Source organism: Solanum lycopersicum, chromosome 1, assembly GCF_036512215.1.
Source record: "Solanum lycopersicum chromosome 1, SLM_r2.1".
NCBI lineage: Eukaryota > Viridiplantae > Streptophyta > Magnoliopsida > Solanales > Solanaceae > Solanum > Solanum lycopersicum.
Window position 1 is genome coordinate 86,202,901 of NC_090800.1, and position 13,105 is coordinate 86,216,005.

At 35.7% G+C, this 13,105-nt stretch overlaps 2 protein-coding genes across 12 annotated transcripts; both read left to right on the forward strand.

Annotated features, from left to right (window-relative positions):
* Positions 1 to 1,084: 1,084 nt before the first annotated feature.
* On the forward strand, positions 1,085 to 5,991 carry LOC101267651 (protein TRIGALACTOSYLDIACYLGLYCEROL 1, chloroplastic). Of its 2 annotated transcripts, none has more exons than XM_004230237.5 (3): positions 1,085 to 1,440; positions 4,425 to 4,529; positions 4,730 to 5,991. In XM_004230237.5, exons 2-3 carry the CDS (start codon positions 4,483 to 4,485, stop codon positions 5,766 to 5,768), a joined length of 1,086 nt encoding a protein of 361 aa, XP_004230285.1. In that variant the 5' UTR covers positions 1,085 to 1,440; positions 4,425 to 4,482; the 3' UTR covers positions 5,769 to 5,991. The 2 variants fall into 2 exon arrangements, with proteins under 2 accessions (XP_004230285.1, XP_010313367.1); XM_010315065.4 differs by having other exon boundaries at positions 1,089 to 1,440; positions 4,422 to 4,529.
* Positions 5,992 to 6,045: 54 nt separating this feature from the next.
* LOC101267938 (uncharacterized) lies at positions 6,046 to 12,193 on the forward strand. 10 transcript variants are annotated; one of them, XR_011211489.1, is made up of 7 exons: positions 6,046 to 7,340; positions 7,442 to 7,615; positions 9,053 to 9,094; positions 9,161 to 9,248; positions 9,559 to 9,678; positions 11,466 to 11,564; positions 11,700 to 12,193. XR_011211489.1 is itself a non-coding variant. In XM_010315074.4 (7 exons), exons 1-7 carry the CDS (start codon positions 6,207 to 6,209, stop codon positions 11,739 to 11,741), a joined length of 1,695 nt encoding a protein of 564 aa, XP_010313376.1. In that variant the 5' UTR covers positions 6,079 to 6,206; the 3' UTR covers positions 11,742 to 12,193. The 10 variants fall into 10 exon arrangements, 5 of the variants coding, with proteins under 5 accessions (XP_019067140.1, XP_010313376.1, XP_010313373.1 ...); XR_011211486.1 differs by having other exon boundaries at positions 6,078 to 7,340; positions 9,057 to 9,094; positions 11,460 to 11,564; XR_738640.4 differs by having other exon boundaries at positions 6,079 to 7,340; positions 11,460 to 11,564; positions 11,700 to 11,887.
* Positions 12,194 to 13,105: the final 912 nt, after the last annotated feature.

Below are 13,105 nucleotides of genomic sequence, written 5' to 3' on the forward strand. Positions count from 1 at the left end.
TTGAGCTTTAAATTGTTCAATGTTGTGTTAGAGTATTTTCTAAAGATCGGAGGAAGTGTTATCTTTAAAAGTAATGAACATTGAGGGATTTAGACTTAAGGTTTTAATAATGAAAAAATGACAGATCTCCCACATTTAAGTTCTATTATTACCATTATTTTCAATTAGTTTTACAAATTCTCAAAATATCTCATTTTCGCGCATTAGATTAATATATCAGTGAATCAGATTAATGTATCTTGAGCATCATATTAATGTATTAGCGCATCAGATTAATATATCTCGCGCATCAGATTAATATATCAGCGCATCAGATTAATGTATCAGCGCATCAGATTAATGTATCTCGTGCATCAGATTAATGTATCAGCGCATCAGATTAATGTATCTCGTGCATCAGATTAGTGTATCATGTATAAAATGTACATAGAATTAGTGTATCATGTATAAAATGTACATAGGATTAGTGTATCACGTATAAAATGTACATTGGATTAGTGTATCATGTATAAAATGTAATGTATCTTACTCAACGATTAATGTATCTCGCGTATCAGATTATTTTATCAGTGCTTATACTATTGTATCAGTTTGAAGGATTTCTGTAATTATACTTATAAGAGACAAATGATAATTTTACCTTAAAGTATGTGAATTCTGTCCTTTGCCCTTTAATAATTCAGGTAAAATTTAAGAACTGAACTTCATAAAATAGTTAAATCAAAGACTTAACTTAATTAAAATTTATCAACATACTTTTATTTTATTTATAAATAATTATAAATTTGATATACATAACTTTTTGGTTCGATCTGATTATTTTTACGAATAACTTTTAGTAAAATCAGAATCAAATCAAATAATATCGATTTTTCAAAAATTAAAATTAAACCTAACCAAATATCAAAATTTTAAATTAATTTAATTCAAATTTACCATTCAATTTGTTTTTACAATCATAACCATAGACAACACCATTTCCTACTATAATCTGATTGATTTTTTACACCTTGATTTAGCATAACAGCCAAGTATAATTTAATTAAGCCCTTTCATGTATTAGTAATATAAAAGTTCGCTATTTGTTTGTATTTTTTTTTATTTCTTATTCCAGTTTTGGGATTTTTTATCCTTCGCCACTGATCTCTTCCATTCCATTCATTTTTTCCTGCACTTCTATCTAGGGTTTTTTTTTGTTTGTAAAAGTTACAAAATCTCAAACAATAGTCTTGTTTGTTACTTTTTCTCCCTAAAAATTACACCGCCATTATTATATATGCAGAGAGAAAGAGAAATCTGGTTAGGTGACTGAAGTCTGTTTCTTCGTTTATTTACGGAGTAGTCTATCAAACAGTTCAATTTTTCATATTTACAGCAGTGGATATTCCTATTGAAGCCATTGCTACCTACAACAAAATCTCGCGTTCCGTTGGTGAGAGGGTAGGTTCTTGTTCTACTTGTTTCTTAACTGGTGAACCATGATTTTGTTTCCATTTTTTCTAGTTTTAAACAATGTTCCTTCGTTTTTTTCTTGTTGGATTTGTTAATTGTTAGTAGTTCGCTGAAGTGTATAGAGAGAGTTTCTTTAGAATTCTTTCATTGATTGAGTTGTATAGAAAATTATTCAGCTATGCTTGAGTTCTTGATAAGTATGTGTTGATGAGTTAACTCATAGTTTAGTTCTTGTTGTTTCTTTTATCCTAGGATCCAAAAACTGTTGAAGGAAAATAGAAGTTAGAAGGAAACAATTCTTGATAAGTAATGTGTTGATGAGTTAACTCATAGTTTAGTTCTTGTTGTTTCTTTTATCCTTGGGATCCAGAAAATGTTGAAGGAAAGTAGAAGTTAGAAGGAAACAAAAATAATATGTTGGAATCATGGATGATAACAACAGCACACCTAGATTACACCATGTGGAGTTTGGGGAGGGTAGAGTGTACACAGTCTTATCCTTATGTTAGAGGTAGAGAGTCTATTTCCGATAAATTAGATTGAAACCCGTGTTTACACGTCTACTTACTCCAGTTTCACAATGACTTCTGTTGTTCTTTATGGTTCCTATCAATTGGTGAGGTGAAGGAAGCGGAGGAGGAGTCAAAAAGGGAAAATATAAAAACAGAAAGGCAAAATTACAACTCAACAGGAATTAGGTACGATTGGGAATTTAAGAGAAAGAAAGTTTAGGTACAACTTTACAAGCTAGGAATAACCATCGGATGATGTCTGGTGAAGAGAATAAAAACAAGAGTGCAGAAGAAATTGAAGTTGTAACTCTTAATCTTGATTATAATTTGCTAATTGTGGGTAATAACAGAGGAAGAGTGAATAAAACTAATGCGAAACTCTCTGAGTTTTGAGCATTTACTGGGGGAGGTGAAAGAATGCTTTAGATTTAGAAGCTTACTAGAAAAGTAGCCTTATATAAGGGAAATGTAGTTGGAAGGCTTTCAGATGTATTTGGTAATCTTAGGTATTGTTGCATATCAGTGACTGACTGCTACAGTAAAGATGCTTAGGATATTGAAACTTTCAACATTGTGTATACAATCTTCGAACTCCTATTTGTCTTATAGAATAGGAAGAACAATTTTTTTCTTCATTGGATGCATTGGGTAGGAGGTCAGCATGAATCTATAAGTACCTTTTTCCCTTTTGTTTTTTTAGCTTGTCATAAAGCATCTTATAATTGAGCAAAGGGATCATTCTACATAGTCCTTTAGATTGTCGTTTTGAATGATAAAGGTAGTAGTTTCTTATTTAAAAAAAAACTAAAATTGTTGTAACTTGTTCTACAGAACTTATACAAGTGTAATGCAGCACATTTGCCTAATATTTAACCATTAGGTTTGAGCGAACTCTTCCATGTCAGCATTAAGAGAAAGGACAATGTAGTCCATACTATGTACTTTCAACATTGCCAGTAGAAACTACAACAACAATGTATCCAGTGGAATCGGACTAAGTGGGGTGGGGACGGTAGAGTGTACGTAGACCAGGTAGAGAGGCTGTTCTTGAAAGACCCTCAGCTCAATCGCATCAAACTCAAGGAAAGGAAGAAGATTGCCTTTAGAAACTGTTTTATCATTTGTCCTGGGTTTACCATAAGTCTTTCTTTCATTTCCAATATTTATACAAATCCTACATTGTCTTTAGACATAATAACCAGTTACTAATAATAATTTAACCTTAGATACATTGATCTAGTTAACTTTACTTGTTTGATTAAAAAATCTCTTATGTTGCAACTTACAAGATTACAGTATTATAGTCTTGCAAATGCTGGAATTCCAGAAGATGCTACAGTTGAAAATAGAGAGATTTACCTCAATAGTCGACTGGTTTCATTGCCAAGGAAATTATGGGATTTTTTTTCTGTTTATTGTTCTAATGGTAACTTGTTTCACTTTTGTACAAGAGAAGTCCATGAAATTTATGAATTAATGTTGTAAATAATTTGCATCTATTTGATACCTGTAATGAAACATTTATTTCATTTTAAAAAAAGTAAAAGTTTATGAATTAATGGTATGAAGAAGGGTTTTTTTTTTGGAATGGAAGGGGTTAAGAACTGTAGGATTTGGTATCAGACTCATCATCTGGGAACTGGGAAGGATCTGGATTCTGTCCGGGCTTTTCTCTTGCTTAGTTGTCTTTTTTACCCTCAATTTTCCCCTCAATTTTCCCCTCATTTTTGTTTTAGTAGTTTACAGTTCACTATCTAGTATTTTATTATCCAAATATTTAAAGGAAGAAAAGTTTTTCTGGTAACAATGATTAAGGAAATGGAAAACCCTTCAGGCGTGATGTGGTGAGGCACAAGGAGCATCTTCTAGGATGCGAAAATATGTGCTTCACTATGATGTGGTGAGGAGCACAAGGAGCACCTTCTAGGGTGCGAAAAGATGTGCTTCACTATAAATATGGGGACTGAGGTGGTATGAGGGACGTCTACTAGTATATATACTTTCTTATATGCTTTCTTTCTGTTATATGCCTTCAAAGGGCACGTAAAAGTTACCCATTAGCTTATCATGTCATTTTATTCTGACCATCTTTAGTGTGTGTATTTATATACCTTTAAAGTTTGTGGAGTGCCATAAAAATTAGTAGAGGGGCAAAGTGCGAAAAGCTTACCTGAACCTAGTGCACTTTGTCAGGGTCAGGGAGGGTTTCTGTTCATGGATACAATGTTACTGATGACATATAAGAAGATACTTGCTCGACTCTGTAAGTTTCTGATGAGTAAAAAGAAAATACTTGCTCAACTCTGTAGTTCTGATGTCTCAGATTTCTACATGAAATGTCTTAAATGTCACAGATACCATCTGTTTGCTTTGTTGCAAATCTCTTACATAATATTATGTTCTCCTTGTGGTTGAGATTCTACATTAGGAATGATTTTCACTTCTTTTTTCTTATAGCAGGTCTTCTTCTTGTGCTGAGGACATAAAAGACCGATATTTTACGTAATCTAAGACCAACATGCAAGCAGCTTCTCATTGCTATCCTCTTGTTCACTTTTCTGGAAGGTCTCTCTCTTTGCCTCTTGGATTGCGTTTATACATTAATAAAAAGTGCATATGTACTTGCAATGTTCTGTATATAATATATATGCATTCCATGTGACTTGATATTCAACTTCTGTTTAACATGCATGGGTTCTGAAGTTGATTCCTAAAAAATACTGAGCCACTTGGATTGACTCACATTAGTTTTTCATGAATTGCAGAGGCAGGTATAGTAAGGTGAGTAATCACTCAAGTGTAAAAATTTTGAGCTTGAATTGGCTTCCCCAGAAATTTGACTTTAATCAAGGAGCTCAGATCCTGAAGATTCTAAAATCTTACAAACTGAAAAGGTTCTGTGTGATTCCTAACTCTAATGATGGTTATCCAAGTCTCTCTGTTTCTGAAGAGGACACAACTGCATCTAAAAAAGACACATCTACAATGAAAGAATGGGAATTTGGAGGAGAAACGTTCTTGAGTAAGTGGTCACCTCCCAGGTACTTATGGAGGGGATTATCAGTTCTTATCTTGGCAGGACAGGTTATTATTAGGATTATAAAGGGTAAAATCCACTGGAAGAATACTTTTCAACAGTTGGAAAGAGTTGGACCCAAGTCAGTTGGTGTCTGTTTGTTAACTGCAGCTTTTGTTGGCATGGCCTTCACTATCCAATTTGTTAGAGAATTCACTAGATTAGGGTTAAATAGATCCGTTGGTGGAGTGCTGGCCCTTGCCTTTTCAAGAGAGTTAAGTCCAGTTGTCACATCAATTGTAGTTGCTGGGCGTATCGGTAGTGCATTTGCTGCAGAACTGGGCACCATGCAGGTGTCTGAGCAGACAGACACGTTGAGAGTTCTCGGTGCAAATCCTGTTGATTATTTGGTGACACCAAGAGTGATTGCTTCCTGCATTGCCTTACCGTTTTTGACCCTAACGTGCTTTACAGTTGGAATGGCATCCAGCGCCCTTTTAGCTGACGGTGTTTATGGAATTAGCATAAACATAATATTGGATTCTGCTCAGAGAGCTCTCAAGTCATGGGACCTTATCAGTGCGATGATTAAGTCACAGGTTTTTGGTGCAATTATATCCATCATAAGCTGTGCTTGGGGAGTCACCACACTGGGAGGTGCTAAAGGGGTTGGAGAGTCTACAACTTCAGCTGTAGTTTTATCTCTTGTTGGCATATTCGTAGCGGACTTTGCTCTCTCATATTGTTTCTTCCAGGGTGCTGGTGACTCCCTGAAGAACTGTATGTGACATTTCTTATGTAATCCATTTTTTAAAGTTCCACAATATGTTAAAAAGTTTATTGTTTTCTACCAAAATGAAATATGTTAAGGAGTATAAACTCTTAATTTAAACCAATAGTGCTAATTCTAAATCAATTAGAATTTGGTACCTGTTATTGTTCTTTAATTTGTTTATACATAAGTTTTGTAACCAAAGAAATATAAAAAGTTGGTTTTCTAATTTTAGTTAAGCATAAGTTCTCTATTTACTATAATACTCCTTGTATGGATGATATTGTGTTACTACTGTTTTGAATGAATACAGACGTGGAGTATTATTTTACACATCAATAATAAGAGGATGAAGTAGAGCAAGTTAAAAAATAATTCAAAAAAATTAAAAAGTAAAAGCAATCGTAAAGAAGCAATTTACTCAAGAAACCATCTACAATCGTCGCCGGAAGAGATGTCGGCCAATCTCCCAATTCTTCCCGACGCAATCTCAATTCCCGCCAGAAATGGCACCAGTGAGAACCTCTTCGCCGCCGTAGACATCGGTACCAACTCCTTCAAGCTCCTCGTAGTTCGCGCCGACCCTTCCACCGGCCGTTTCCTCACCGTCGATCGGTTCAAGGAAAGAGTCCTCCTCGGCCTTGATACTAACACCACCACTACCTCCGCCATTATCTCCAACGCCTCTCTGCTACGCGCCACCACAGCACTTCGAAAGTTTCAGAAGCTTCTCCAGTCCCATCGCGTTCCTTCCTCCCATTCTCGCATCGTAGCTACTTCTGCTGTTCGAGAAGCTTCCAATCGATCACAATTCCTTCAAACGATTGATGAAACCCTAGGTCTGAAAGTTGATGTACTCTCCGGTCTCGAAGAGGCCCGCCTTATATACAAAGGTATACTTCAGTTCCATCCTGTTCATGACCGTACAGTTCTCACAATTGACATAGGAGGTGGCTCTACAGAGTTTGTAATTGGCAAAGAGGGGCAGATTTTGTTCTCTATTTCACTAGCATTGGGACATGTCACTTTAACTCAAAAATTTCCCGAAGTTACAGAAATGCGGGAACATATTAAGGTTATAATCCGTGCCTCGGGCTTAAATGAGAAGGTTAAGCATTATAATATTGATAAAGTGATTGGTTCATCAGGGACAATTAAGAATATTGAAAAGGCGATTTTCCGTGGCTATGTAAGCAATATGGAGGGAAATGTGGGCATATCTAAGGGAAGTAGGAGGGATTGGAGTTTTACAATGGACGAATTGAAGGGCTTAGTGGAGCGGTTGAGTGAGGAAGAGAGAAGAATTGGAGGGAAGGTTCGAACGCAGGGCTTCTTCAAGAAGAGGTCAGCATTTATTGTGGCAGGGGCAGTTTTATTGGAGGAAATATTTGAGGACCTTAAGATTGAAGAGATGGAGGTTTCTGGGTATGCATTAGGTGAGGGTGTGATTGCAGAGAAGTTAGGGGAGGTTTTTGATAATTATGATCCAAGGGCAAATGCGAGGTGGAGGTCTGTAACGAGGCTCGCCACAAGGTTTAACAACAAGCAACACATGAAATCTGCTGCATTATGCTTTAGTGTTGCCAAGGTATTTGGTAATTCGGAATGGAATGCAATAAGAAGTTCACCATCTTTTGTTCCATATTTAGGGTAGAAATATTGTTGACTTTGTTAATGTTCATGATGTAGGAGATGTTTGATGGTTTGAGAAAAGGATATGAATCAGGCAATGGTTCTGATGGATTCTTTGTATCCTTGGAGGATAAAGATCTCGAGTATCTTGAGGCAGCTTGTTTGCTTCAAAAAATCGGTCTTTATGCTGGTAAAAAGGGCTATCATAAGCAATCTTACCATATAATAGCGGTATGTATTTATTTCTTAATCCAGGAAGATTCAGATAAATTTCTGTCTCTTTGCATGTTGAGGGGTTTATGTAACAATCGTTTATTTAATGCTGCAAACTGAACTGTCAGAATGATTTATTTGGTGTATTTGTGTATAAAACTTCAGCTTAGTAGCATGACATAATTAAAGCGATGTCATGACCTGTTTGGTTTATAATTCTCTAACTGATTTTGATTCAGAATAGATAGTTGGATAATTTAATAAATAAGTTTCACTAAGATGTTAGTCATTTTACAGAAAAAGCAATCTTAAAACAATAATGGAACTTAATTCTGATTATAGAACTGAATAATTAGACATGCTGATTAAATTGGGTGATCAAATGTAGGCCATAGTTTCTCATGCTAATCATAGATAAGCTGTGAGTTTTAAAAACTTAAAGAGACGTAGAGATGGTGCGGCACTCTGTGTGTGTGTGTGGTGGTGGTGGTGGTGTGTGTGGGGGGGGGGGGGTAGGCCTGCCTAGCCCACCAAATTTGACCCACTCGACAAGCGTTTTCAATTGGGCCTGTGTTGCTGCTTCAGTATCTTTTATGTTTTTTCCTTTTTTGTCACTGTTATTTACATATTCAAAACAAGGATGCCAACATACTAGTTAAGCTTGGTCTTTCTCTTTGTACCTTGGCTTAGTAGTCAAATATTTCTTTTGCAGATATCATCATTCTGAAATTAATTATCCTTGTTAATGTGTTAGCGTACTTTTGTAGGAGTAAGGTTTGCATACACTCTACCCTCCTCAAACTCCACTTTGTGGGATTATACTGGGTATGTTGTTGTAGTTGTTAGAGTTTTAGCCTGGAATGGTGATTCTTTATTCGTTTCGATAGTCACTACAACAATAATTAAATTAATCATCTAATATGAATCTTTCCTGATGTAGCCAAATGATCTTCTGTTGGGGAAACATAATTTTTCAGTATGATTTGCTATTATTGTAAGTTACAAAAATACAGGCAGACATATAATTTCCTTAATCGGAGATTGAAAAAAATGTATACTGACAATAAAAAAAACAGAGCTGTAACTGAAATATGACGCATCAAGAAAGCCGAAGTAGAGATAAAGCAATTGAAAGCTAAATTGAAGCATAAATGGATGATTACAAAATTGTAGCATTAATTTTCGCAACAGTCCCCATTTTTATTCCCCCCCCCCCCCCCCCACACACACACACACAAATGTTGTTTAATGTGTCCAGCATAACTACTCCCCACCTTGCACTTGCTCCTCCCTGCACAAATCCCATCTCTAGAGGTCTTGATATACAGAGGCCTCTGTGATTGATAATGTTTGATGATTATCTATCTGGTTTCAGTTGTATCAGTTCTCTTATGTACCTCGAAATAGTTATTGGGAGCATGTAACTTATTGTGACAAGCTTCACTTTCTGTGTAGAAAGGTGATCATCTGCATGGTTATAATGCCGAAGAGGTTAAGGTATGGTGTCTCCTTTATTTCTCAGAACAACATTCAGAATGTGAAAACTGATGACATCTTCGTCAGCTTCCAGTTAATAGCTCTACTTGTGAGACACCATAGAAAGAAACTTCCCGACTATGATCATATGGTGCCTGAGGAATTAACAAAAGAGGTATCATATTGTTATTTTTTGTGTGCAATACAAACTAATACTCACCGACTCCATTATTGGTGTGTATCTGGTATGCATGAATTCAGTTTTAGCAAGCTTTTTGTACTTTGGAGGTTCTGCACCAAGTACCACCATCCCTGAATAGATACTTTCAATTTCCAAAATTTCTGAAATGTATTTTGTAGATTTGCACAACGTACCGACACACGTCATTAAATTGACATGGATAGGACAAATGAAGATAACATGTCTGCATAGATCAAGAGTTCAAGACTCTTATGTGTGTTTAACTATTATCTTTCTACCTTAGATGACAGGGAAATTCAGAATTCTTTGTGCAATTCTACGTGTATCTGCTGCAGTGGAGAAACTTCAGCTGTTCAGCATCCACAATGTGGATTTCTCACATACCTGTGAAGGATATAAATTGGTATTTAACCTTTACATGCATCTTTATGTTTCTCTTCCTTATATCTTGGAGCAACCTATGTGATTCCGTTCAGTTGATCTCTTGTGGTATAATTTTATTTAACAGGGGTGGATCTAGGGTTTAGTTTCCCCATAAAATGAAACTGGGAAATTGTTCCTTGCTCCGCTTGTCGGACCTTTTCCTGTAATGCCTCAGCAGTCATTTATCAGTAAAGGCTTCGAATCATTTCTAACAGTGAACACTTGATATTTGTGGCAATGCAACTATGTTGACCGAAAGATCCCACCCAGATTGGTACACCATCTCCCTGAGATCGATTTGGATTCTAGCAAGAACGGAATTGGTTGTTCACCTCATGCTCATCCTTACACATCTTAAATTCATCTAGTACCTGGCTTTGTGTTCCAGCTCCATTTATCTTCCACAGATGCCTCCTATCATGGAACACGCCTTCCAGACCACTTTTGGTAGATTAAGCAATCTAATCAAAATATGTTCTTGCTTCAGTTCTTCTTGATGGAAAGCAATGTGGATTGTGGGGACCAACATTCAAGGGTCATTTTGCATTATTCCCATATCTGCTCACCCATCTGGACCTTCTAGCCACTTCCCTTTGTAGGAATGTGAACAAGAAATACATTTTCATACAATGGCAGCTACCTCTTTTGTCTGTTTTATTACATCAGAGTTCCAAGCACGCTGTCATTGCCATATTAACATCTCAACATTTCAAAACAGATGTCTAAATATCTGATGAGAAATTCCTTTTTGAGTTTTATCTATTTTTCAATTTCACACACATGACACAACTAAGCTCCTCGGATATCTGTTGGATCCCAGCTTGACCTTCACCCCTGTTTTTGGCCATCTCCTTATTTCCGGAGTTGGAGGTAAGAGGCGGCTCTTGTCCCTCCACAAAACTTTTCTCTTGAAACTTCTGAGTTTTTCCCGTGAGATCAGATCATTGAACGATCTGGGCTTATAATTCCACTTCTTTTCATAACTTGTACAATCTCAGTTTGCATATCCTCCATATCCGTTAATGTTCTGACGACAATGCACTCTTTTCAATTAATTAGTTCTTCCTTCTTCTACAAGGTTCTTCAAAATTTAATGGAAAAAATTTGACAAATCTACAAGAGCCTATGGGCATCATTGCTAATATCTCATAAAATTTCCCCTCTCCACCCTTTCATACCAACAGACTTTTTCTGAACAGGACAGGCCCTTCTCTCTATTCTTCAATCAGAATGCCATTTTCATGCAATCATCTTTCACATTGCCAAACACTAAGCTTAAGTTACTGGATGTTGGAACTTTCTGCACATGAAATGAATCACAGGGGACCAGAATAGTAGAGATGATGCCCATCTGAGCTCTTCATTGTGATGGTGATCTTTAATGACGATTGATAAATTCTCGTCGGTTACAACACTTTTTAGCCTCCTCTTACCAGCTTAGGCTTGGACATTCAATTTAGATGATTTTGTAAGAATTAACTTGCCTGATTAGCTGTAGCCTCTATGTTTTCATGTAAATCAATTTGAGCTGGGACTAATCTTAGATAATCAGATTGTTTATAGAAGTAAATCCATGCTGTTCATCCTGCCATTCTCTTGGGATGAAACATGCATCAATCTTGTAGCTCATCCTCTCTCTTTTCCTTTTTTTTTTTTAATTTCTTTTTGTACTTGTAGCTCATTAGCTAACGGATATATAAGTACTTTTTTTTACTTTCAAGTTTAAATATTTCCATTGTCATGGCACTTACACCACAAAAGCTGTAGGTACTTAAAGCAGGAAATTTGCCCTTCCCTGGTTTTGTGCTACCATCAGTGAACGACTTTGAGACAGAGCATGCTAAAGAGTTGGAACACTTCAGAATGGTAACGGTTTTGCATTGATGCCATGCTGGTGTACTTTTGCTGCAAGCTATGCAGTCTTGGTTCTCTTTTTTTCATTTTTCGATTGGTGGTCATGCCTGATATTTCATTATATCACATGTTATTCATTTTTTTCAGGTGTTCCAGGAAAGATTGTCGATTGCTGTCACTTCATCATAATCTGTAAGAAATACTAGGAATTGTAAGACGGCTTTTCTGAGTTTGCCAATAAAATGATGGTAAATATTGTATTATGTAAAAGCCATGCTGTAATGCATGTTAGATGCACATGCATACAAGCGCACACACTCACACACACACAAAAACACTTCGACTGTTACAAGTGACAGTAAGCAGCATCACCTTGTTACACAAGAAGCTTATTGGGTAGATCCTTTAAGTATTCTAGCGAATAGTTGCTGAACTTGTTCTCTAGCAAGGCCATTGAAACTTAATGATACATATTTTATTTTTGCAGTTATTTGACTTCAATGTACTTTTCTTATGTAAAACTAGAAACTTGTCATATGTTATTATCATGTAGAAGTGCAGGCTTCTCCCTCCCATTTTCTTGGTTTGTTATGACAGTTAATTTTTGTTGATTAATAAAGTGAAGAACGATTAATTGTTCAGATTATGAGCTTGGTCTAATTTCCTTCTCAACAGTAAGGTGGTTTACGTTTATTTATTTCTTTCCGTTTCATTTCAGTAAAGCTTGATTTGACCCTGAAACAGCAATATCAATTTTGCTGATGCATTTTGCCCTTCTACTGGATTGCCTAAATAATTTTGAGTTTTTACCTTTTACCTGTCTTATATTTTCAGGTTATTAAATTGTTGGATAAAGGGCAAGTGAAGCTAGTAAAATATAACAGTCTAATCAGCTTCATGTATTTATGTCTTGTCGCATTTAGTCTAATCAGGTTGTTAAATTGTGGGCTAATCTTTCTCTTTTTTTGAACTCCAAGAGAAATTCGCATTTGTTATCCTTCTACTGTTATTCATTTTTTTGTCCAGCTCTAAACGCCTCACCATTCAAATTGATAAATACCTCAATGATAAGTTTGCAAATTTCAAAAACGATTATTCAGTTAGTATTTTTATACAAGTAAAAAAATATCCATGTTGAATAATGTTTAAATCTTTCTTGTGAAAAGGACTACAAGAAATGACAATCAACCAATAGCATTTCCTAGACAATCAAGAAGGCTCTTGACTTTACGTGAATATGAAAGCCAATATAATTTATCTTTTGTTTGAATTTTTCTAACTCAAAATGTCATGCAAAATGCGCCTAAATTAGTTAAAAGTCACATCAAACAGTTCTATTAGTGACATTTGATAAAGGAATAAACCCCCAATATGCTTTCAATTGTAAAATAAAATAGCCTTTTCAATTTTGGTAAGGGTACTTCTCTTTCCATGCATAAATAATGAGTATTGATGATCAAACAATTTTGTTGGTAACCTCCAAAGTCACCATCCATAAAATTGTCTCTTTTGCTATTTTTGTACCTTTGTCCTTTTGGAATGAAAAGACCACG

Bases quoted from the DNA above. Each gene is read 5' to 3' on its own strand.
- LOC101267651 (XM_004230237.5), top strand. From the start codon at position 4,483: ATGCAAGCAGCTTCTCATTGCTATCCTCTTGTTCACTTTTCTGGAAG. The intron at 4,530-4,729 runs GTCTCTCTCTTT...CATGAATTGCAG, and splicing joins CTTGTTCACTTTTCTGGAAG to AGGCAGGTATAGTAAGGTGA.
- LOC101267938 (XM_010315071.4), top strand. From the start codon at position 6,207: ATGTCGGCCAATCTCCCAATTCTTCCCGACGCAATCTCAATTCCCGCC. The intron at 7,616-9,056 runs GTATGTATTTAT...CTGTGTAGAAAG, and splicing joins AATCTTACCATATAATAGCG to GTGATCATCTGCATGGTTAT. The intron at 9,679-11,465 runs GTATTTAACCTT...CAAAAGCTGTAG, and splicing joins CCTGTGAAGGATATAAATTG to GTACTTAAAGCAGGAAATTT.